General features: G+C 45.3%; 1 protein-coding gene across 3 annotated transcripts in view; it reads left to right on the top strand.

Annotated features, from left to right (window-relative positions):
- Nucleotides 1-24,179, top strand: part of zhx3a (zinc fingers and homeoboxes 3a) — a 30,960-nt gene that overhangs the window by 1,387 nt on the left and 5,394 nt on the right. The window contains exons 1-2 of one of the 3 annotated variants that reach the window (XM_053867030.1): nt 8,919-9,250; nt 17,867-20,717. In XM_053867030.1, the coding sequence (XP_053723005.1) occupies nt 18,064-20,717 (2,654 nt within the window). In that variant the 5' untranslated portion in view covers nt 8,919-9,250; nt 17,867-18,063. Of the gene's footprint in view, nt 1-8,918; nt 9,251-17,866; nt 20,722-24,179 lie in introns of those variants that run through there. The other 2 variants (XM_053867032.1, XM_053867031.1) reach the window with 2 other exon arrangements.

Raw genomic sequence — 24,179 nt, 5'->3', positions numbered from 1 at the left:
TTTTGTTTTAACCCAACCCTACTTCAGAGCTCCGTTTTCAATGGAGTTCGGTAACCATCCTATGCCTGACACAAATTGTTACAGAGAGTGAGGACCTTGAACCCCACAGATCGGTCCAAATAGCATCCCTCAAAGAAGCAGAGAGCGGCGCATTCAGATGGTTGTGATCTACTATATTCCTAATCTAAGTTGTACATGGAGGAGCTGTTGCATGTTTGTGATAGAATGAAAGAGTCACTGACAAGCATCTGGACCTGTGGAGTTTGGAATGATCATCGCAGTGTTGCGCTATTTCAGAACCAGAAGGGTCAGCTGCTGTCCACCATCCATTAGATGTGGTTAAACAAGCTCTTCAGCTTCAGTATCAGACAGGAAATGCTGGACCGTTGCGCGGTGGCTGGATGCTCTTAATGTGCCACTGAGCATGTCAGCCTGGTCTCCCCAAAAGATGTAGAGCTTCATAAGAAATGGCCGACCCAAGTTAAAGGAATGAGGGACAAGTGGCAACCATCGGCCTTTTTGAGTTTGCAGTGATTATTTTGCTTCTGTAAAGGAACCTTCTGGCCTGAAACTTTGCCTCAAACGGGTCATGAAACCGACTGCATTAACCACTGTTTTCAAAACTCTCCCGGAAAAGTCTCTTTGCTTACTCACACACTTTATATATTTTGTACTGTTGGCCAGTCGGAGAAGAGCCTGACATCCAGTTCATTTTCATCTTTAGTTTTTTACATGACATTTTTACATAGTCACTGGCAACTGATGTCTGACTCTAACTGACCCCACAGTGTCAGACCTTGGATTCGCTGACATGTGAGGGTCATTGCTTCCAAACATGCTTTGAATAAAACTAACCCCCTTTGTTTACATGCTCTTCTTCCTCTAAAACTGTCGACCAATGACTCAAATTGTCGCTGATGTTCTTCCACTTCTGTGCATGTGTCCATGCTTGTTTACAGAGTTGGTACCTCTGGTTACATCATAAGATGGCGGCTCTGTTTGACCCAGTTGGGACGACTGAGCGTTGCACTCATCTAATTTATGGTAGAATACTGAAACGAAAGTTTATTGTGGTTATTTTTAATGAGAACACAGCATTTCTTCTTCCTACTTAAGTCTTGGTTGACTTGAATATGCTGGCCTCTTAAGCTGACTGCTAATGGTGAATGCTACGTAGTTAAAAGGAGTAGGCCACTCACTGCTGTTTTGAAAATAAGTTCCTGGAATACTTTGATAACAGATTGTTTGGTGGAGTGTGACAAAACCTTGTGTTGAATAAGCCATGTCTGCACAAATGCATTATTTATGCTTTGCACTATGAATAGCATCCCAAGATTGGTTAGTAAATTTGCACACATTCTTTCACATTACCACTCTGTCATGCCGAGTTATGTTTATTCATATTAAACATTGAAAAGTGTTACATATTGCTTTATATCAATAAACCAACAACACGGACAAGATAAGAACACAGATAAAGATAGTAGAGCAAATGATGGTTCTAAAGATTACCATTCTCGCACAATGTGCATCTTTGTCTGACTTTCTAACTTCATCTTGTCCTTTTGTAATGGCGCCATTGTGTTGATGCCAAACAGAGTTGTCCTTATGTGGCTTCATTAAATCTACGAAAGCTGGTGGCTGTAGGCTTGAGGTTGACCTACTTCTAGAAACTTTGCCCACATTTATGTAACTCTTAACAGGAGCACTTTAAAGTGCTCATTCTACAGATGAACTTGACGCTTCAGAGGCTGAATGAAGCAGAAAAAAGTGGGGAAAGAGGAGCTAGGAAAGGAGAATGGAGAGAGAGATGGGGCAGAGGAAGAGAGTGAGCAAGGATTTGGATTTAATCAAGTTAGCAGCAGATGTTGGCAGCACAAAGTGATCCAGACTTCTGACAAGCATCCAGTCTTTACCTCCGCCAAAGCGGTTATGTTTTTGCTGGAGTTGAAATGTCAAACAGAAAAGTAACTCCAAACATTATGATTTTTTAATGAGAATATCAGCATATCGGTCGACAACAGGTGATTACATTTTTCAGTTTTTTGGGGAGGTTACCATCTGGGTTCAGGAATGTTTTGAAGGATATGTTGCCGTGAGAACAATTTCCACAACAGGGGAAACACATATTCATAAAACACGGCATGCAATCGAATCCATAAAACAACTCCCATGTGGCTGTGGTGCTGAAACATGTCATTTTATGGATGACTAAGAAAATCGCTAGCAACTTTGGTTGTTGTCGCTATGGATCTCAGTTGAGTTGAGGTTGAGTGAAAATCAATGGGCAGCTCGGAGGAGATCTGCACCCGCTTAGTGCTTTTCTTGATTCCTTCTTGGCCTCATCACTTCAGAAACAAATATATATTTTTTAATCTAACAGCGTATTGGCTGGGAAATTTAGAATAACACGGTTGACAGTCAAATTGGTTTCTGTTGACCGATCAGTTCAGTGAATTCGGGAGGCATGCAGCGTTGTCTCCAAGAGATTAGCATGACTTCCTTTGTATATTTACAAATGTTATCAAAATCAATATTAGACATGGCAGTTGGAGCGTCTTTGAATATTGCTGGAAAGAAACTCCCTCGACGCGTTTTCAATAACCGACTCCTCTGGCACCCTCACACTGCACTTGCAGGATTCAAACCGCAGACTCCCTGGGTTTATTATGCCAGCGTTGCCTGTGTCTGTTTGTGTAAAAAAATGTTTTTAAAAAGCTGTTTAATTCATGCTGTTTAGTCACAAGACATGGCCTAGCATTTGAAAAAAACAAAAGTAGTCATTAATATATGCATGATATTGTCAGTGCATCATGAGGAATGGCTTCCGATCAGCAGTGGTTCTCCAAACTAGAGGAGGAGCGCCCTATGTTAAAACGGATAAATCAAAAGTCACAGGCATGGACTGCGTCAGTTAACATTTGTGGTAGTAAAAATGTGCCACTCCCAGACAAAACATTTATTAGTGCTGCAGCTATGGGAATGTAGTAGTATTCGCTTGCGAAGCATTCATACAATGCTAACATGATTTGCTCGCTGGAATGAGAAGTGACGTGTCAAAAACCCTGCCAGCCTCCAGCCTCCTCCTCAACAAAGATTTCAGTGCCATTAGCTCCATGTCCTTCCGCTTGCCCAAGGTTGGGTCGTGGACATGGTGAGGACACCTCTACCCCTCAGGGTCTTAAGACGTGATGTCTGAGCCAACTCCACTCCTGGAGCAGCCATTCTACACGTCCCCTCTCACAAGTGACATCTGTCTTCCTCACACTGTATCCTTCCTCTCACTCCTGGCCGAGAAGCGTGGGGTCTGTTTTCATGGTGCTGATCCTCATCCTGGCAGCTTCACACTCAGCTACAAACCAGCTGATGTCACAGGGTCATGCAGAGATGTGACCAGCTAAACATCCTCACCCTGGCAACTCACCACCAAAAAAAAAAGGGCAAAATACTTGCTATTAATGTTGATACCCGGAGTAATTACAGCCTCCACATCTTACCCAGCAAGTTTGGGAGTTAAATTAAACAATCTTGTGGGCGTTCACTTGCAGTAACTAGCCCACTGGTTAGTCAGTCTAATCACCCTTTGGCACCAGGGAAAAAAAGCAATTAGTCGCCAGCAAACTTAAATGCTGCTCCACGCTCGCTGCACTTAACAATTCTTGCCTTTGGGTGTGTGTTTCTCATAACCCAAGAAAATTAACTCCACATTAGCAGTTCGCACCGCGCACGCTTCTGCGCCACACATTCATTTTTCATACGTCGTAACACCTTTAATAAGTGTAAATGGTGGACTGTAAATGATACAGATCCACGGCAATTCTCGCGTCCCACGGCGCCGCGCTGTTCCAAGGACATCACGTCATCCAAGGCTGTTCTATTTCCCAGGATGCCGCGATGCCTACAGAGGATGGCGTTCTAGTTTTGGCAGGTTTCTGAAGACAGAAAAGTGCTTCCTCTAAACACTCCGCGACTCCAGACTCTCACTTGTGTGTGGAAGACGTAAGAATGATAATGAAAGATAAACTGTAAACGAGGAAAACAAGTCCTTGAAGAGCACAGACTCAGGTAGCTTTGTCTGCCATTTGGGGATTGTTTGGTTTGACAAGCTCGAAGGGAAGCTGTTTACTTCCGTGAGCTGCTTCCAAGAGGTTGATTAACTTTCTCTGGCAAATGTGTAAAGCACGTTTTTAGGCCAAGAATGGAAGAATTGTAATTCAAGTCATGGTGAATATGTGAAAGTGGTGAAGCTGTATCGCGAAGATACAAAGAGTCAGCAGCCATTGGCCAACATCACATTCTTTATCTGCCTCTTTGTGTTTGTGTTTTTGTTTTTTATTTTCACAAGGTGTGGCAAGTGTGGAAGGAGTGTATATTTGTTTGTTGAGAGTTAGGAATGGATTTGAATTTGCCAAAAATGAGCCGACCAGGAAGCGATTTGGTTTCAGTGCTGCTCTGTATTTTGGATTTAAGAGGGTTTTGAAGGTGTCCTAGTTGACTTCTATGGCTTCCCACTACTGCTGCCTTTTGAATTCAGAGCATAGAATTGAATCACTAAATCAAATTGACTTTCATGTAACGTAGGTCGTGGTTAGCACAAGCTCTCAGCAAAAGGGTTGCCGGTTCACTTCCAGATTGAGGCAACCTCAGTCCCTTCTTTGTCCCTTTACCTGTTCTTTTGATGATTTCCTCTGGGCACTCAGGTTTCCTCCTGAAGTCCAAAATTATATACTGTGTACTCTAAAGTGTGCGTGTGAATGGTTGTTTGTCCCTGTGTGCCCCGCGTGTGTCCCTCTCCTCTCACTCTGAGGCTCCAGCCCCCCTACAACTCCTGTAAGGGATGAACCGGCTGGAGATGAATGAATGAATGAACGAGGCAAGACTTGCGGCAACGCCTTTTCATGCAAGTGCCGTGGGTTAGAATCCCATCAGGGAGTTTCATCCTTGAATCATAGACGTTGTTGAATGTAACTATTGATGTGAAAGTCATGGTGGAGTCATTTCTTTATGCAGCAGGTGCTGGAGTGTGTGTAGCCTCATAGGGTGAACAGCTCACCACTCCACCTCAAGGCAGACCATTGAACTTATTCAGTCAACGTGGCGTTTCTGACTCAGGTGTTGGAGTGATCAGTGTGATTCTGATGTGTGTGATTCACACTTTACATGAGCCCAGCATGGCTGCTGCTGCGCTGCAGGTGATGCAGTGAGGTTCAAGACCCTGACTTGCAAAGGTGTTCTGGAACCCAACCTTGGATAAACACAAGAAAATGGATCCGACCTACTCTTTGTTGAGTGGAGGCAGCAGATTGGTGTTTTTGTTGGCTAACTTTGTATTCCGATTATTACTGATGCTCCGATCGATCGGTGAATGCCGAAATTTGACCCGTGACCCGCTTCTCACTAAGCAGCGACATGTCTGCTGTGGAGCTTCTTTCAATCTGTCATGTAAAGTTTGCATCCTGCAGCACGTGCACGGAAAAATGCTGCGCAGGGAAGTGCCTTCAAATTAAACACGCCATTTAAAGCTCCAGCACTTGACGGAGCATGGAGAGTTTTCTGGGCTCATGAAAGTGAGAGCACTGGTTCCTCAGCAGCAGTTGACGCTTAGCAACACCCGCCGGTCGGAGTGTGACTTTTGGAATGATAAGAAATAATCATTAATTTCACTGAGCTAGATGAGCAGCCTTTCTCAGGTGTCGTTTACGTGGAGACAGAAACAGAAACGACCAGATCCGTTGCCATTTTGGAGTCAAGCGCAGCGTTTGTTAGCCACCTGAATCTGAAACATTTGAAAACATTCGGGGTGGAAACTTTCATAAATGCATTGCTCTCTGTCTCGGAGTCCTGCTACAGTACGTCAATATTTCACGGCCATTGTACAGTCTCGAGAGACTCACCTGCGACGTCTCACATAGAATTGAATGTTTTCAGTTGTCCTTTTCACAGAATAGTTGTTTTCTATTTTTATATATAAAATAAATAGTTTTTTTCTATTTTTTGCCTCTTGAAGAGGTATATTAAAACATGTCTGAATTAAAATGATAAAGTCATTGTCAATCCATGTGATCGGTATCGGTGATCGGCAGCAAAAACCCTGATCACAGCATCCTTACCGATTATCAAGTTATGCTCATCGGCTTGATGTGGTACTTTTCCAGACCAAGACAAGACTTTAAAATATATAGTTAAGTATCAAACTCTTGAGAGCGGTGTAGTGAAGCTAATGCTTGTGATGTGATGCCAGCTGGTGACGTGAGGTTAAAAGTCCAACCACTGAATGTATTTTGTTCCCAAGTCGTTCACAACCTGAGCGCAGCACTTCCGCAGCTTCGACCTTTGGTGTTGGCGCTTTATTGTTTCATGATCCTGGCACCTCCAGCCTTCACGCACCTTTACCTAAACAGAAATTTCAAGCCAGACCAGTCATAACCAAAACACCGTCTGAGTCATGCTTGCTTGTGGGGACAGAGAGCAGATAATGGAATCATCTTCATTGTTACTAGACAAGGAACTTGATGAGCAGAAACATTTTTAAGAGCCACACCCAAAAATAAACTAAACGATGGCAGAAAAAGGAAGTAAAGGAGGAGATGTTCTTCTTGGCGGCAGCCCTCCACCATGCCCCTGACAGACACTTGGTATCTCCCGGCGTACAGTGTAGCTGCAGGCAAGATCTGAACTCGTCTGCCAGGTCAGCTGCGAGAGAATCCAACCGTTCCTCCCAAATCTACAGTTTCTATTTATCCCTGCATGACTCCTCTCCTGGCTGAGCCCCATTAGTCATGAAATCTGCTGTGTTCCACCAGCATGAGAGTCTCTTATGACCTTAAAGATCTCCTCTGTTCATTAATATTTCCTCATTCATAAGTCTCCTCTCACTTCGACTGAGGGCTCTGCCTGAAGGGTTTGTCCCTGGAAGGCTCCTGGATCAGACGAGTAACCTTCGAATCGCTCAGCTACCCCTCAGTCTCAACTGTCCATACAACCACTTCAATGCAATTACAATAACAATTAGTGTGATATTTCTTGTAACACTCCGTTCCTTTTATTGCCATAGCAACAGTCCTCTGGCCTCCTTGTGTTTAACTCTCTCCAATCTGGTTTGGGGGCTTCTGTGTTTTTCCCTCTGAATTTTGATGCACGTGCGAGGGTCACGGTGTGTAGCAGAAAATAGACATTTTAATTGATAATAACCTTGTACCGTACAGTCGCAGACGATTTTGTGAAATCATCAGCCATTTGCCATTAATCAGGAATAAGCGCATGTTAGTGCGACGGAAAACATCAATAAAGCCACGGCTTTACTCCCCAAATTTCTATGTGAAATACGGAACCAATCTGGTAAGATAAAAGACGGAGACCTTGCTGGTGTATCCTGCTTGATCTGGCTGCTGATGGTTTTTTGGGTGTGTTATTGCGTCGCAGTAAATAAAACAAATAAGCTGGCAGTGATGACACGCATTTGGCTGCTACATTTAATAATCCCTTTTTAATGTTAAATATATTTATAGGCTCAGAAGAGTCCATAAGAATCATCATATACTGCGATGCTTCTGTGTGTCATTACTTGTTCAATTGGATGAACTGAATGTACAAAAATAGATAGTGGTGAGGGTTTAAAAAAATCACCTATAACCAACTAAAATAAATCTGTTTTCCATAAAATAATATATAGATTATTACAGTACGAAGCTGGAGTGATGATGGGTTCTGTTCATTCAAGGTCCTGACATAAATATGGAGGATATATTTCTGCATTGTTTTTGCACATTTTCAATGTAAGAACACTTCATTTATTAATTTCAATAAATAAATGAATGTGATTGATTTTGTAAATGGTAAATAGTGATTCTTTTGTTCATTGTTTTCGATTTAATGTCTTTCTACTGCTCTATTTCATTTGCTGCATTATATGATGAATTTAGTTTCAACTGTGATAAGTGAAATATGATTGTGTAATTACACTTTTCCATATCGAGGTAGAATGGTCACTTACTACTGAACTAAATATTAAACAGTGATCTTCAAAAAATATATATATTTCATATAGCTGTCTTTTAATGACAAGCTGTAACAGAATATAAGCAAGAATTCCAGACAAACAGGGCTCAAACGTTCAGGTGTGATATTTCAGTGTAACATCAACAGTTAGAAGTGAGAAACTCGTGTATCGCTTCAAGCCTGTGTAGGTGAACCTGTCTGAGTGTAGTACTCGGGGTACCGTAATGGCAGTTATACTGGCCTCTGTTCTGTCTAGGAAGAGGGTCAAAGACAGGTTGTACCGCTGGATAAACTCACTCTCTACCTTTAGAATCTTAAAATAACATTTTAAACTGCCTTTTTTTCTTCACTCTCTCCTGTTGAGTTGCTCCTTTGATTTGTAGCTTTGTCGCCAGCTCGATTGTGACAGTCCCCTCTTATTTTTTTGACAGTAAACAAATCATTTTTTGTATCAACAATATACGTTTTTTTTAAAAGTAATTTAGAACCAATGACCAGTTCAAAGTGGAATGTCGATGCAGTGGTGCAGAGATATCCCTGAATAAAATCAGATGCAGATGCAAGTGTGTTGCACAGGATCTTACTGGAGCATATTTTGTTTTGAGGGACACATATATTGCAAACAAGCTGGCTTGCACTCCAGGTTAAATTCACATTGACCAAGTGGCGTACTTTCAAAGCGGCGCGTGTCTATTTTAAGCAAATGTCCTGACTGTCCCATACCTGCAAATCATAAACGCACGTGGGTCGATCACCGTGACGTCCTGTGCGTGATCGGCTCGTCAGGGTTCCAGATCCCCTGGCACGTGTTCCATCCCCCTATAACCACATACCCAAATGCGCGCCGGGCACAGTATATGGACCCCTGCCCCTCCTCTTCTTCCTCGCTCGCGCATCCCCGCCCCTCTCCAAAAATGTTAGATGAAAGGGCTTTTGGATTTTTGGATGACGCTGTGAATCACGTGTTCATAGGAAACACACTCGCTATATTTTGTTGGAGCCGCCGCGTCCGCACTTGTGTCGTGCACACGCCGAGTGTGTGTGAGAGAGAGTCGGAAGGATCTGTAACGTGGTGTAATGTACCTCACCGTGGACAGTGACGGGTTCACGCCAGTTCACCGGGTTCACTTAAGGAGAGCTCCCACCCCCTGCTCGCCTCCTCGTCTCCTCCGAGCTCAACGATCGGATCTAATCCAATATCACTCATTTATACATTCATGTCGGACTCCGTTTGTGCCCACCGACTGCTGAGGTAAGGACACATCGACACTTCCGAGACGCGAAATAGGTCCGCAGGCAGCCCAGGCGCTATCGCCAAACTTGTTCGATTGAATATTTGGGGATGGTTTTTGTCATATGACGCTGTAGTCCGAGCAGTTTCAATGAAGTCGCCTATGTATAAAATGGCGACAGTAGGCGGAGGAGGGGTGGAGGCGGGGGGGTTTCGGGTGATATAGAAGGTCTGATCGCCTTTGGCAACTCGGCGGCGAGGTGAGCGCGTGTGCGTGTGGCCCCGCAGACTTGTGAGTGGACGGAAACGGGTGAACTCGCAGTTTCAACATGTCTGACTGAAGTGGAGCGCGTATATAACGTGACGTCTCTGCTTGTTTTATTGCACAACCGCGCTGTATTCACCCGGAGCGAGTCCTTTACCCGTGATATAAGCGCCCCCCTCCTCTCACCACCCGCGTCTCCATAGATGATCCAACTGTACCCCAAGTGTCAGCTTTCACCTCACGCACGCACATATAAACGCAAGGCGGCGGGAGCGCGCCTGCATCTGTGCGTGCGTCTCACACTCTTCCTTTCATTTCCTCCTCTTCCTCCCGACATGTGCTCGGCCACACACACGCACACACCTTAAATTACCGCACAAAATTCACTTATTCCTTCTGCTGAGTGGGTCAGAGAATGGATGCTCGCCGCGTTGGTACATGTCCACCTGGCTCCGGGGTCATGTCTGCCCTTTAACCCCAGGGCCACCCCAGGGGAGGGTCCAGTCCCCGTGGGCTGTGTTTACATCCGACACCAGGGCAAAAGCCACGTTCATGGAGGCAGCTGGGCCCGGCCAGATCGCCATGAGTCATTGCCAATTTTTGGAATGCACTTCAATTATTTAACCATGTGAGCTTGTTACATATAATGTAGGTCACGGACGGACTGAAAGCATCCGGCCAGGTTTGGGACTGTGGGCTGGGACTGTGCGGAGAGAGGGGTCCCGACTGTGGACGGACACCACCGAACTCCGGCGGGTAGCGCGGCGTAGGCGCGTGCGCTGACCGGGAAAGCCGAGGTAACTGAGCTCTCCGCTCCGGTGGTTGGTGGTTGAGATCGAGGCGGGGAGCGTGATTGGAGCTTTGCTCTCCGGCAGGACACTTCCACTGGGGGAATGTCAATTCCCTTTGTGCATCCCTGGGAACACTCTTCCACCTCTCTTCTCGGAACAGCTCTAATGAGGCCAGGCATGTTGTCTTTCATCCCTCGCTCTCTGCAATTAGGCACAGCTCGCAGTTTTCGTTATGGCCTCTGCAAAGTGTTTGTATACACAGACACCGCCAAGCAGAACCCCACTCCGCCCCCCGCCGCCGCCGCCAACACCATGTGCACATACCACATGGATATCCAGGTTGTATATAGTGTCATCCTGTATTTTGGGAAGGGATTTTAGATTCGCTCAAGTATAGCTGCAGGTAAGTAAGAGTGTGTTTGCCTCCCACAGCTCGCACAGTGAATCCCTGCCAGAGAGGCTGAGGAGGTCATATGGCCATGATTTGCAGATTTAGCCGACATGAAGTAAGCAGCATTCCTTAACTTGGGAGAAGGAACATTTCATCTACTTTGCGCCGTGTTCGTTTTAGCCCCACGCCTTAGTGCAAATTCACCATTTGGTCCTTCTCCTGACAGAAAGGCCGACACCAGATCACTTTTCTTCGAGTCCTTTATTCTCCGTTTGCTGGATTGCCTTTGTCGCCAGACCAACCCCATTGCTGTATCCAAGCTCAGACGGCTCAAAAGCTCCAATAAAAAAAAAGCATGTTTGCATAGTTCCACCCGAAAGAAAACGCTCGCGCACCGACGGGGGAAAAAGCTCAGGGCTATTGCCGAAAGAGCCCCTGCCACTTTCTCTGTCCCTTGCTAGAAAGGTTTGGTCAGCAGGAGCTGGCGTTTGCCAGACATTGGCAGTAAAGAGAGTCTGTAATGTCAGCCATTTTAGGATGGACAGTACAATGTGTGGTGCGCCGCCATCTTTCTTCCTTTTCTTCTTAAGTCGTCCGATGAATGCCTGTAGTCCTGGCTCCAGAACTGAAGAAGTTATTCATCGAAAGTGATGTAAAAAAGATGCATGACTCAGATCTTTTTTTCTCCGCACACCATGGTTTGTTTGTCTGCCATTCATCTGGGCCGCAGATAAAAAAAAAAAACGCTGCGAGAACAATATATGATTTCAGCTGCGATTGCTGGCTTTAACACAAAACACAAGTGTGCAGCGACTTAGTGGGTCTGTAGGCCGCTTCACACGCTGACACTCGGTCCGGTACTTTTATAAACCTTCTGCAGTGGAGCGGCCATTGGTCTCGCCGATTCACATACTTTTTGTTCGGCCAAAGTCACCTGACGAAGTTCGCTGCTCTGAAAGGACTTCTCGAAGTTGAAACGCTTGCCATGTGGCCTCGCTGAAGTTTGTCCCGCACCGGATGCAGTCCAAAGAATTCAGTGTCTTGAGGGTGTGGGCCAGTGACTCTTAACGCGTGTGTGTGTGTGTGTGTGGCATGGTGGGCAAGGGGAGGAGAGGGGTTGCCATGGCGATGTTAACACATGAGTGGCACCACCAAACAGTCTCCCAGTGGACGAGGCTGCAGTCATGGAAGTAAAGGGGGGGGTGTGTTTGCGTGTGTGTGTGGAGGAAGAGAAGGAGGAGGACGTGGAGGTGGCTAACAACACCTGCGTCTCAGACATCCAGACACTAATATTCAACCCAAACACACCCATGAAGGGGAAAAAAGAGGCTGCAGAGGAGAGTCCGGTGCTGCTGGAGGACATTAGCGCCGCCGCTAATGACCCTGATCACTGGAAATTATGTTTCAGCACACGCAACACTCCACTCTCCTGGTCCATATAGAGCAGTCCCAGTCCGAGCGGCGCAGACATCCGGGGCGTGGAACAATCCCAACCTGACAGTCGGCCCTCCTGAGCTGGATCACGTTCCGCTTTTAAATGAGACGCCATTGTTCCTAATCTTGCCCGTGCACAACTGTAATTGCTCTGGATCCCTGGCTTATAGTTTGGTGTCCAGCTGATTCGCTCTCGTGACAGTAATCTGCTTAATAGATGTTTGGCAAAGAAGGTTCCTGCTAAAATGATCTTTTTAGGTGCGGGGTTCCCCCTCTCTAACGCTGTTTTTTTTTTTCCCTTTTCTTACAGTAGCTTGTGGGAGACAGGCTCGGATCACTGTCAGAGTGAATTACAGTACAAACAAATATTGTCATTACCGCCCGACCGTATTCTTCTTGTCTTCCTCTTGGCGCGTCTGAGGCCGTCGCTTCAATAGAATCCACGGCATTGATTCGGTTCAAAGAGAAAGATTTGAGGAGAATGCAGGTGCTAAATGCAGCGGAGGAGAGGAGGTAGGGTGTGAGCGTCTCCCCACGAGCTGTCAGCGGGGAGGAATATTGAAACAGCCTGTCACTTCATCACTCATCCTCTCACTTTACTCCCAAATGTCTGAGTTGAGTCTTCTTTGTCTTCCCTCCTCCTCCTCCTCCTCCAGTCGCCAGCGCTCCCATTCATGTGACAGCCAAACACCGATCCGCGTGTGTTCGTGTCAAGCGTACGTGACCCATTGATCAGGGAGTGTTTTGAATGAAATTTGAATGTTCAGCCGCCTCTTTACAGCCTCACCTCTCCGTAGATCAGATTGTCGTGGTTCAGTAATTACTGCAGCGGTTTATGAGGCGAAGAATGGGAATACACTCGTTTTTGGTTTTAATCTCGCTGATGAGTTTGACGCCGCACGCGCCGGCATGTGACTGTATTGAAAATATGGTTTAACATTATTGAGATGTAAATATGAAATTGTTATGGAAATGGACGTGGCGGCACAATAGGGGGGCCTTTTTTTCAATCTTTTTTTCTCAATTCAATCGCGTAAACCATGGCGAAATTATAATCCCATTTGTTTGAAAAAGGTTTTGAAAAGTTGAGTAGTTCAAACATGAGCCAGGCTGGTAGTGAGTGGGTGTTCAGATAACTCACAGCTCTCCCACAGTCTGCTGAGATAAAAAGAGTTTCCTGGTCCCGAACAGAGGAGGCAGTGCCAACGTGAAGACATTCGACACACTTGGGACGGCCGCCGTGCCACTGTTGTCTGCCTCGCCACCGAAACACAAGGCCTGGCGTGTCACAGGGATCCATTCAAACGACTCCCTGTCTGGGAAGCTCTTGTCTTGTGTCAGATCGCACGTCCCACTGGCAAAAGAAAGCAGCCCATTCTTTTGATAGGTGACCTGATTCTTTATGTAACCTTGTCCAACTTTTGGCTTGTCTTGGGTTTTCTCATGCAGGAAGTGGGGTGTTGTTTTTTTTGTGTGTTGTTGTTGTTGTTGTTAGGCCACAGGCTGCACCATGTGGAACGGCATTTTACTCATGACCAGTTTGTTTCCCCTTTTGTTTTCCACTTGGCGACAAAACTAAAATGGAATGTTCATTCATTTTTCTGCCAGGTGTGATCCGTGTCGCTGGGCCTTGATCCATTCCCTGTTTCCACCTCCACACTTTAAGTTGCCATTTAATATACACATATTTTTATAAACAGAGAGGCATAATCTAAAATCTTCTCTGAGATCAGACATTCACGCTGTTTGTGCTAATGTGCTAACGCTCCTAGCATTTTTCTATTAGTACCATCTTTATTATTTAATAACTGGTATCTTAGTGTCTTCTCTCTTTTGCTCCCTAAATATCTGAATCTTTTTTTTTTATTTACTTAGATGTTCCAAAACTGTGATAAACAAGTTGCTAGACTTGTTTCACTTAGCTTAGCCTGCTAGCGTTTTCCTTCTTACACGTTGTACTTCACTGATCCATTTGATCTTTCATTTAGCCAACATGTCTAGAATTCATATTGATTCTTACTAAATGTCTTATTGTCTTAGCTTACTTTTCATATTGTCCCTGTTGACAAATTCTATTTATTCATTCACTTTTTAATATTTGTTCTGCAGTAATCCTTGTGTCTTCTGGAAGAACATTTTTGTTTAATTTCCTGTGACACTTTATATTTTTATTCCACGCGTGTCAATTACTTTTTTTGGTTTGTTTTTGTTTTTAATATTTCTGTGTTGACAGCTTCCTTTTTTTAATACAATTAAATGGCCGTTGAATATTGTATTGAGAATGAGTTCCCGTCGACAATAACGGTTCTTCTACAAACCATCATCTACAGTTTATGTTCTTTCTTCTGATGACCCATTTTGTCAGATTTATTTTTGTTCTAGTTTCATTTTGTCGTCATCTGTTTTTATGATCCATCATGAAAAACAGTTTAGATTTGCTATTTCTTTGTCTACAAATTTGATTTTCTTACGATTCCGTGTTTAATTTAGTTTGCTTTTCTATAATAAGAAATTATTTTGCACGTAAATTAAGTTTTAGAAAGTCCCTGATACTGTTTTATTTACTCTGCACATCTCCAGAACCATTTCTACAAATGATTAACTCCTTCAGTTTGTGAAATGGCCGACAACATGGGCTGTTCAGCTCGACTGCTCGGGCTACAGCGATTCTATAGTATGCAGCAGCTCTCACCCAGATGTTCCAGCAGTGCATGACTTCACCCATGGTTGCACGAAAGCTGACTTTTAAATCCCCTGGTTCTGCGGAGCAACGGAGTGTCCTCAGTGGGGGTTAGTGGAGTGCACCATGGTGGAGTATCATGACCTCTCTCGCGCTAAAACATACAGCACCTCCTCGCGTTTACATGGACCGAAATGGGATTAGTGCATAAGATGCTGGTGACCTAGTTTTTGTTTAGTTTGGTGTCCTGTGTAGAGCAGCCACCGTAAATGGAAGTGAAAAAAAAAAGTAGTTATAAGGCACACGTCACCATCTGGGATCATTGTGTTCTGTTGGGCCGTCATTTAAGGGTTTTAATTCTGGAACAGGTTCATCTTTTATTTACCGGCCAGGCATGCAGCCACAGTGAGCTTTCACATGAGTGTCTGTGGAATCCTACTGTTAAATGCCTTTTTTTTCCTGTCAGATTCTGATGGCAGGTGTCCCTCTTTTTGGGTGTATCGCTCACTTATCGGTGATGGATGTAAAGAGAGCCGTTGTTCGCCGGCGAAGGTGGAACCGGATTGACACATACTGATGGTGATAGAATGAGAGTAGCTTTCAGCGGCATGTCACACTTCAACGCTTCTGCCGTCTCAGAGAGGAAGACAAAAGAACGGCGCAGAAGTTCAAGCAGAGGGCAGTACTGGTGTTCGCTCTCATATTTTTGTATTTACGCTGGCCGCTGTGAAAACCAGCAGTTCCAAACCCGACCTGTGAGAAAGTCCCTCGCCGGGCCCTGTGACGATGGGGGATAAATGAAGCAGACGGCCGCTGAAAGATACATTTATTGGAGTCTGATAGGATGTATGTGGCGGGTGCGTTTGCGCTCACGCAGGCCTGCTGGACAAATCTATGACACGCAGGTTTGAGCCGGCAGATTGCAAACGGCTCTAAATGTGTTTGCAGACATCTTCCCAGACACACAAATATGTTCCAAGCAGCAGTAAAATACAATACACACATATGTTTGCTTTACTGTCTACGAGATTAGAGTGATTTAACACCTTTAAGGAATTCACAATGGCAATGAAACTCAATAGTTAAGCAAATATAGTTGTTATATTTGCATATGCTGCTGCCTGCAGTCCATGCGAAACAGCTGTTAAGTTTGGATGCGTACAGCAAAATCCACATCCCCCTCAGAGGCTCCGGGTAATATTTATTCTGTCATATTAACTTTCCTCTCTGAGGGACTGAGGTGGAAACCTGGAAAAAAAAACATTTTTCTTCAAGGTACGGAAACATGAACGATGCCCTTTTGTTTGTGGGGGGAAAAAAAGACGGCTATTTAATAATAAAATGTCTATTTCTTAAAACATCAGGATTGGATAGTTAAACTTAAAGGGAAATGAATATTCATTTTTGATGAGAAAATGTAAGGAAGGTTACCTGATAAACTCTTTTAAAGATGTGAATATGTCTGTGTTTTTATTAAAAAAATATTCTGAAACAGTTACTTTCAAAATATTCAAATCAATATTATGTGGGCAAAATTGAATATTCAAAGCTAAAAAAGGTCACAATAATCAAAAACGGATGAATATCATTACACGGCGTAGTACTATGAAGAGAAAAATATTTCCTAGATTTCATATGCAACTATTGAGCACCATGGTTAATATGACGGAACCCCTTTAAAGGAATAAGCGGCAGGAGGTGAAATAATGAGTCACATGACATTTAAAGGACCTGTTTTATTAACTTCTTACATCCCCATTGAAATCTACTCAAATTCTGTCTCACACCTCCGCCACGGGCTTCCCGCTGGTTTGAATGCCAAAGTGTAAATGTTAAATTTCCTCATGACTGAAACAGAATCGCTCGTGACAATAGATTTAGCGGCGCGCTGTTGTGATTGGATTGTATCTGTCGCTTATTTAAGTATTCAAAGCGTCGCTAAAAATAAGTCCGTGGTCACATGTGCTCAAAGACGATTGCAGCAAACAGTCAATAGAACTACAACAAATACTCATAAGATCCGACCGACTGCTGTGTTTATATTGGTGATCCTTTTGGAACAATTTATCCAAAGTGACAGCTCGACACAAGTCTGCAAATCCAAGTCAACAAACTGAGTACTCGCTGAAGTTGCCAGAATACAGCGTTTATTATGACTATTGTAGTCCCATAAACAAATTTTAAAAATCACTTTCGATGTTGTTTCCTGACACACAAATGTGGTGCCCGTCCTGTTCATACATTCCCAGTGTATTAGCCTGGTGTGTTTTATTTGTGTCAGTTTGTATTTAAGACCGAAACCATTGCTACTTTTGTCCGAGCCTAGTGTCAATAATTTCGACCTTTCTTTCCTCCCGTGAATCACAAGTGACTCTAACAAACACTCGGAGCGGCTCCTCGAGGATTATTTTCGGGCCTGGTGTATGCATCAAGAAAAGCATTTTAATGGTAGTGCGAATGTCCAGATGCTCCCCTGAAGTGTTTCAGGAGGAGCGTGTGAGGTTTGCCTCCGAACCAGGTGGTCATTATGTTGGAGGTTCACACTCAGTAATCTGAATGAAATGAAGGCTTCTGTTTGAATGCAGTTGTTTTTTTTTCATTTTATGGCCACTTCTAAATTTAAATAATTCTCTCAGTCTCATTTAGAGATTAGCTAAATTTAATTACAGAGCGTGGCGTGATTCTTCACAGTCGTTTTATTATCACCTTTTTCCATTACAGTCATGGAGAGTGAAAATCCTTAGATGCTTTCTCTTAAGTGCTATAATTTCTGAGAAAAACCACCCACACCGTCACACTGTGTTTCCACCTACACTTGTTACCCTGCGTGGGGCTTTTAGCTTCCTCACTACGCAGCTTAGTGTAAATATTTAACGGATAAATACTGTTTTAAGCAGTAAAAAAAAAAAAGTTTAATATTCACATGCTGGAGTTTGTTTGCACTGTGAACAGATGGTTTCTTTCCTCAGGTTGTGCCCCCTGTTGTCTCTCTATTTACTGTGTTTTTAAAATGCCGTAATTAATACACGAAACGTGCACAAAAGCAGTCACGTCTCCTCTCTGTTTACTCTTACAGGCTCCCTGGAGGCTTTTAAAGCCATCCATGAGACTAGAGTCCTGGCGTGGCAGAAGGCATGAAGCAACACTGTGATGGCATAGTGGCTGGTCCATGACACGCAACTCCATTCAGCCTTCTTCACTATCCACCCGCCCTCAGTTGTCACCATACCAGACAATCAGCCAGTCATTCTCGCCACCACACCAACCGCCACAATGGCCAGCAAGAGGAAATCCACAGTACCCTGCATGATACCATCCAAGTCCAAACACGTGCGTGAGGAAATCATTCTGGGCTCCCTCCCAGAACTCCTACCGACAATCCCAGAGGACAGCATTCTCAGCATCTCTGGCGAGGAGTCTGGCCATTGCTCTCGCAGCTCCACCAAATCGGAATGTAGTGAGGTGCAGAAAGGCGGCACCTACAGTTGTCCGCTGTGCCACTTTGAGTCCCGAGATCTCAACTACTTTTTGGACCACATGCACAACTGCCACCTAGACTTTCGGGCCCAGCCCACATTTTACTGCCTGAACTGCGGGGAGTCGGTGGTCCGATTTGAGGCGCTGGCTCTTCATAACGCCAAGGCGCACCCCAAGATAATGGAGGGCTCCGTGACCGCCTCCCTGACCGTCAACATGCGGGAGGGAGTCACGACCGTGGAGCAAAGCCTCTTCACTGAGAACGGAGAAGACCACCACGAACCGGGAATCATCGCCACGAAGACGCCGATCGCAAAGATGATGAAAGGCAAGGGAGAGCACAAAAAGATTGTGGTTTCTCACACGGTGGAGGTACGAAAATTGGCCAACGGAAAGGATGTCGACCCAAGTATACTGACTAATGTGCCTGAACTGAAAAACGGGGCGCTCAGTCTAGCTGGCCCCCAAGCTATGCCGAGGTCCACTGTCACCAATCCGATGACGACGACAGTGCCCAACCCAGTCTTTCACCAGCACACTCCCGCCCTTTACTCCCCGCCCTCTTCTGAGTACAATAAAGACCTTCCAAAGGTGATGATCCCCCTCAGCAGCATCCCCACGTATGATGCCGCCATGGACACCAGCAGCTTTCTCAAAACATCGTTTGGCAAGTTTCCGTACCCAACCAAAGCTGAACTTTGCTACCTAACTGTGGTATCTGAGTTTCCGGAAGAACAAATCAAACTGTGGTTCACTGCTCAGAGGCTCAAGCAGGGAATCAGCTGGTCTCCTGAGGAGATTGAGGAGGCGCGAAGGAAGATGTTCAACACTGTGTTCCAAGGTGGCGCCGTTCAAAAGCCGACAGCGAGACAGCATAGCATAAATCACATAGTTTCGCACCACACCGTCACCGCTCAGCCTGGCTCAAAAGGACCAAACTTTCCGTTGGCCAAAAACCCCTTTGGCCATTTAAAAACCCGCGCTGGAGTGGTAGCCACGCAAGCCAGCTTGTCTACGAACCCTAACGTCACGAGGGTCTCCTATTCCACTCCGGTCTTTCCCCAGAAGATCCCGTCTGTAGTCAGAACCACACAGGTACTGTCCAAGAACAGTCAGCCCTGCGCCGAGCCAGACAAACGCAACAATGCCAGGATGGACGCCGTCGGAAGCAGCTTCTGTGTGAGCAACGGTTGGAGCAGCAGTAGCAGTAGTACTTGCAGTAGCAGCAGCATAACCAGCTATTCCAGCAACAGTGCTGGTTTAGAGACTGTCGTCAGAAGACCCAAGAATAACAGCAGCCCCACCGACATTAGCAATAACGTTAACCATGTGGCCCAGCACGTCGGCAAATCAAACGCCACGGTCAGCAGTTTACAGAGTGAGGTGGGAAGTTTGAACAACTCCAAAAGTCAAGAGTTCATGGAGAACACCAGCAAAGCCAACATCGCATGCAACAATCACAGCAGCGGCAGCGCACTCAGCCCCAAGGAGCCCGATTCAAAAACAGACAATGAATGCAACAATCACTTTGCCCAGACCAGTAACAGCAGCACGAGCAGTGAACAGCCCAGTAAGGACAGTGGCCCCATCAACCATACCAGCAAACCACAAACTGAAAGCACCAGCACCACTGTCTTTACGAAAGGTAGCCCGTCTGTGCTGCAAGAAGGCCAACAGGACAAAGAGTTTTCTATAAAAGGCATGTCCATCTTGCAGCAGCTCATCAAAGATGACGACCTCTTCACAGGAGACAGGAGTAGCCAAGAGCCGAGACTTGACCCCATCAAGTTCAACTTCAAGCGGCTGAAGATGAATGAAGCCGAGCAGACCACAGCAGAGATTGTACACCAGGAGCCCAAATCCGACAGTCACGCGGAGGCGCCTGCCTGCCAGCCGTCTTTCTCCCCTCCGTGGAGCAACAAGAACCCCCAGCAGCTGCAAGTCCTCCGACAGGTTTTCTCCAGCACCCGCTGGCCCAGCAGTCAGCAGTACGAAGAGTTGAGTGTTCAGACCGGCCTGCCCAAGTCTGAGGTGGTGCGCTGGTTCAGCGACAGCCGCTACAGTCACAAAAACGGACAGCTCAAGTGGCTGGATACTTACCAGCGCGTACCGTTCGGCTCCTTCGCGGAGGAGACGCCACGTCACGCAGACGCGCAGGTGGAATCCCCAAAAGATTCTCCGGCGGCCAAACTGAAATTGGGAGAACAAGTTGCGAACAAACATCTTGAAGAAGAGACAAAACCTCACTCAGGGCAGCAGGGGGTGTGGCAGGATTCATATCCCCCACTGCTGAGTCTGATGGAGTCCAAGGGCAGCGGCGAGAGAGGCAGAGCGGAGGGTGCCGTGGCCCCGGGGGTCTCCATGGATTCCTGGTCAGAAGGAGGACGGGACCACCAGCAGCCGGTGGCCAACCAGACACTGATGGAACAGCCTGATGCCAACCAAGCCAGGTAACACTGACGCACCCACACATGCTGAAGCTAGAACCTCTCAACTCAAGATAGTATCGCCTGCTCCATTAACAATAAATACATTTTTTGGTGCGACCGCAATTTTGCCTGCCACCATTTGGCAACGTACACAGTCACCGCCTCTAGGCTGCGACTAAATTTCAGGCCACTATTGCGTGTCTGATCTGCATGACTTTGCAGTTTTGCTGAGGTTTCACATTAAACATGACAAAACGGCCCTGACTGAAACCTGTCAATCATTGACGTCAGACCCGCCCACGGTCTGAGGACGGCAAACATGACGCTAGGCTGCCACTTCATTGAGCGGTGACCGGGACAAAGTCAGTCTAAATCCCGGTTCACAGGAGTCTCAAACCCTATTAGCCACGTTCATGCTACGTGCTCATGCTCGTACAACAATATAGAGAGCGACTTTAGAATTGTTTTTGTTGCAATTGCACTGTGTAACAGCAGTTATTCCTTGGTAAATCCTGAATTCTTGGGCAGTTTTATTTGTTAGTTTTTATATAATAATAATGTATATGATGGTGTGAAAACACAAGCTGTTTGTGCAGTGGGTCTAGTGAGATTTAAGACAGTTTTTCAGCATTGACCTTATCTTTGCTGGGTTTATTGAAAAATGGATTCAGATCAATGAATGGTGAATGGCACAATATCTATTCATAAAATTGATTACTTTTTTTTCTACTGTGTGGAGAAGGGACTGTAGTTTGAACCAGAATGTAAACATTAGTATTTTTTTATCAATGTAAAACCTTTATTCTTCTCACAACGGAGGAATTCAACTTGTCTCCGCAGCAAAAGACATCAAGCACATTAAACACATGACATGACATGAGAGAATCTCTCCCATATTGAGGCAAAATAAGGTATAAACCGACTGCCAAATCAAATCTAAATTATTTTGGGAAATTTGATTCAATACCCATCTCTATGTCTGAGGCGTGTGTCAGACGTCCAACCTCTCTTTAAACTGTCCTCGTGGTCAGGGATTTGTTTGTCTCTCATTTGGATGCACTTGGTCACTCTTTTTTGTGGGGTCTGTCTCACAGCTGAATGTGAAGCGAATACACCTCAGTAGTCCTCCTGAGGAGGTCACCTGAGGGGAGGGAAGTGTGGGGCTCTTTGCTTGGTCTGCTGCCCCTGCAACATTACATTAGTTAGTGCAGGGAGTTCTTAACCTTTCTGATCTTGGGGCCAATGACATGAAACCATGTGATCGGCGCAAAGATATTTGTCATCAAAAAGGCCAAGCAGCAGCAGAAGCAGGTGCAAGTCATGTTCATCACATTTACTAAAGGAAAAAAGAAGAAATAAACTCAACGCATCTCACGGCCCAAAGGTGTAAAACAAAAAACTTGTCGGCCCTGTGGTTAAGAATCACTGAATTAGTAGACAGAAAAGTTTTCCCATTCAAAGTAGCGTTGAAGCTAAGGGTGCTTGTATAAAGTCGACTAATAAATCTCTATTGAGGGCTCAGTTTGGGATCAGGGTCCAGAAAATGGTCAACAGCACAAAAGCCATCACTATATTCGACTAAACAGTTTAGCCTTCCACGGCTGAAATGGAAATGAATTGGCAATATTTCCAGCTCGGAGGCACTTTGTGCCGTGATTGCTGAATATTGTATTCTCAAATAAAAGTTGAATCTCAATTCAGAGACTCTTATCGCGCATTCCACAATTCTGGCTTGGAAAAGAACGACCTGGCCCAGTTCCCAGTCAAATAGCGAATCAATCAGAGCCCATACCCCACATTTTAATATATTAATAGTCCCCTCGGATTTTGGAGGATTACGTGTGGCCCTGCAGTATTGTTTAATCAGTCGGACTTAAACAGATTTGTTCCGCCATGTTTTTACAAACACACACTGGTTGTCACCGCAGTTGTTGTTCAAAATAAAGACGGAAATGGTTCCCACTTAGAGCTCGGAGTCAAGCGCCGCGAAGACAAAGCGCTGGTGATGATGTCAATAGAAATAAAGGGAATAAACATTTGCGATCACGATGAGTTGTGTTCAGGTGATGTATGAAAGTCTGCAGAGCACCTTGTGGAAATGAAAGGATGAAAATGTGGAGCTTCGATTTTCAGTCTGTTAATATCAATAAGAGACGCAGCTCACATTGTTACGCTCATGCACACACACACACACACACACACACACGCCTCACTGTAATGGCATGATGGCTACTATCGTTTGTATCAGCGCGGCTCACTGATACTTCTCCTGTTTCTGTTTATGCAGCACCGTAACTAACAAACAATGGAATACAAACGTGGCCTGTCAGTGATCTAGACTCTATCAGCTTCATTTAAATTAGAAAACGCTGTCAGAACGAGCCGTTCCAGGAGCTGCAGTCAACATGTGATCAACTGGCTCAGTCCGAATATGTCTTCAGATGAATGATCGTCTTCCTCCGGCGCATAGATCGCTTGCTTCAGGAAAAAGTATAAATCTAAGTTGAAATAAATCTTCAACAGCAACTGGTTACTTCACTGCACCCAGAAACTTAGTGGACTGATCTCCGGAACCACACATGGAGGTGGTCGGAATCGGGTCACGTTCATTCGGACCGGCGCCGTCGTACAAGGAGAAGCCACGACACAGAAAGACTCAGATTTAACATTGAATTTTATGGATTTTTTTTCATGTGTGTCACTTTCAAATTCATTTGGAGCCTAGAGTCAATGTGTTAACAGGAAGTGATGTCACAGACAGAGGATATAGAGCAGTGATAAGACTCTGCGCTGCTTATCCACTGGTATGGAGACTCAGGGTTGATGGTAGGAGTCAGGTTTCAAAGCCGCGTGTAAAGTCTGTGCGTGTTACCGCTAACTAGCGACCATGTGGCTGAGCAAAGCTTTACTTTACACACGTCGGGGATCTCGCACCATGCTTTAAATTTTTTTTTCCAAAACTCATCAGTCAAAGAGAACAAAAACAAGTGGAGCGATGACAACGTGACAGCTTGTTGTTTGGAACGGAGGCGGCGTGATGTACAGTAAAAAGGAGGCAGGCGACGTGTGTACACGTACTCACGCTGAGTTAGTGATTCCAGCAATCAAAGGTCTGCGTTTGAAAAGCTATTTTTAGGAAAGAAGGAGTCTAGCCCTCTGAATTATAGATAAAGATCACATGCTAATATACATGAATAAATCATGACGATTGTCTGAAGTGGGCTGGTTTCATGAGGCTGGGTGACGCGGAGCAGGTTTGATTGATGTCGCCTGCCAGTCAATCAATCACTGGTATTAATATAGTACTTTAACACCATATTAGAAACGTGAGAGGCGACGGCTCACCACACAGCAGCGAGGAAAGACACAGATACTTCCGCTACAGCCGCGACGAAGCATTGACAAAGGAGAACACGGAAGAGAAGCTCCGACATACGGCTCAACAGAGGAGCCACACTCATTCAGGCTCGTGGTGTATGTTTG

This window comes from Synchiropus splendidus, chromosome 6 (genome assembly GCF_027744825.2).
Source record: "Synchiropus splendidus isolate RoL2022-P1 chromosome 6, RoL_Sspl_1.0, whole genome shotgun sequence".
In the NCBI taxonomy this organism is placed as follows: Eukaryota; Metazoa; Chordata; class Actinopteri; order Syngnathiformes; family Callionymidae; genus Synchiropus; species Synchiropus splendidus.
The sequence above is the reverse complement of the archived record's forward strand: the minus strand, read 5'-3'. Positions and strand labels throughout refer to the sequence as shown.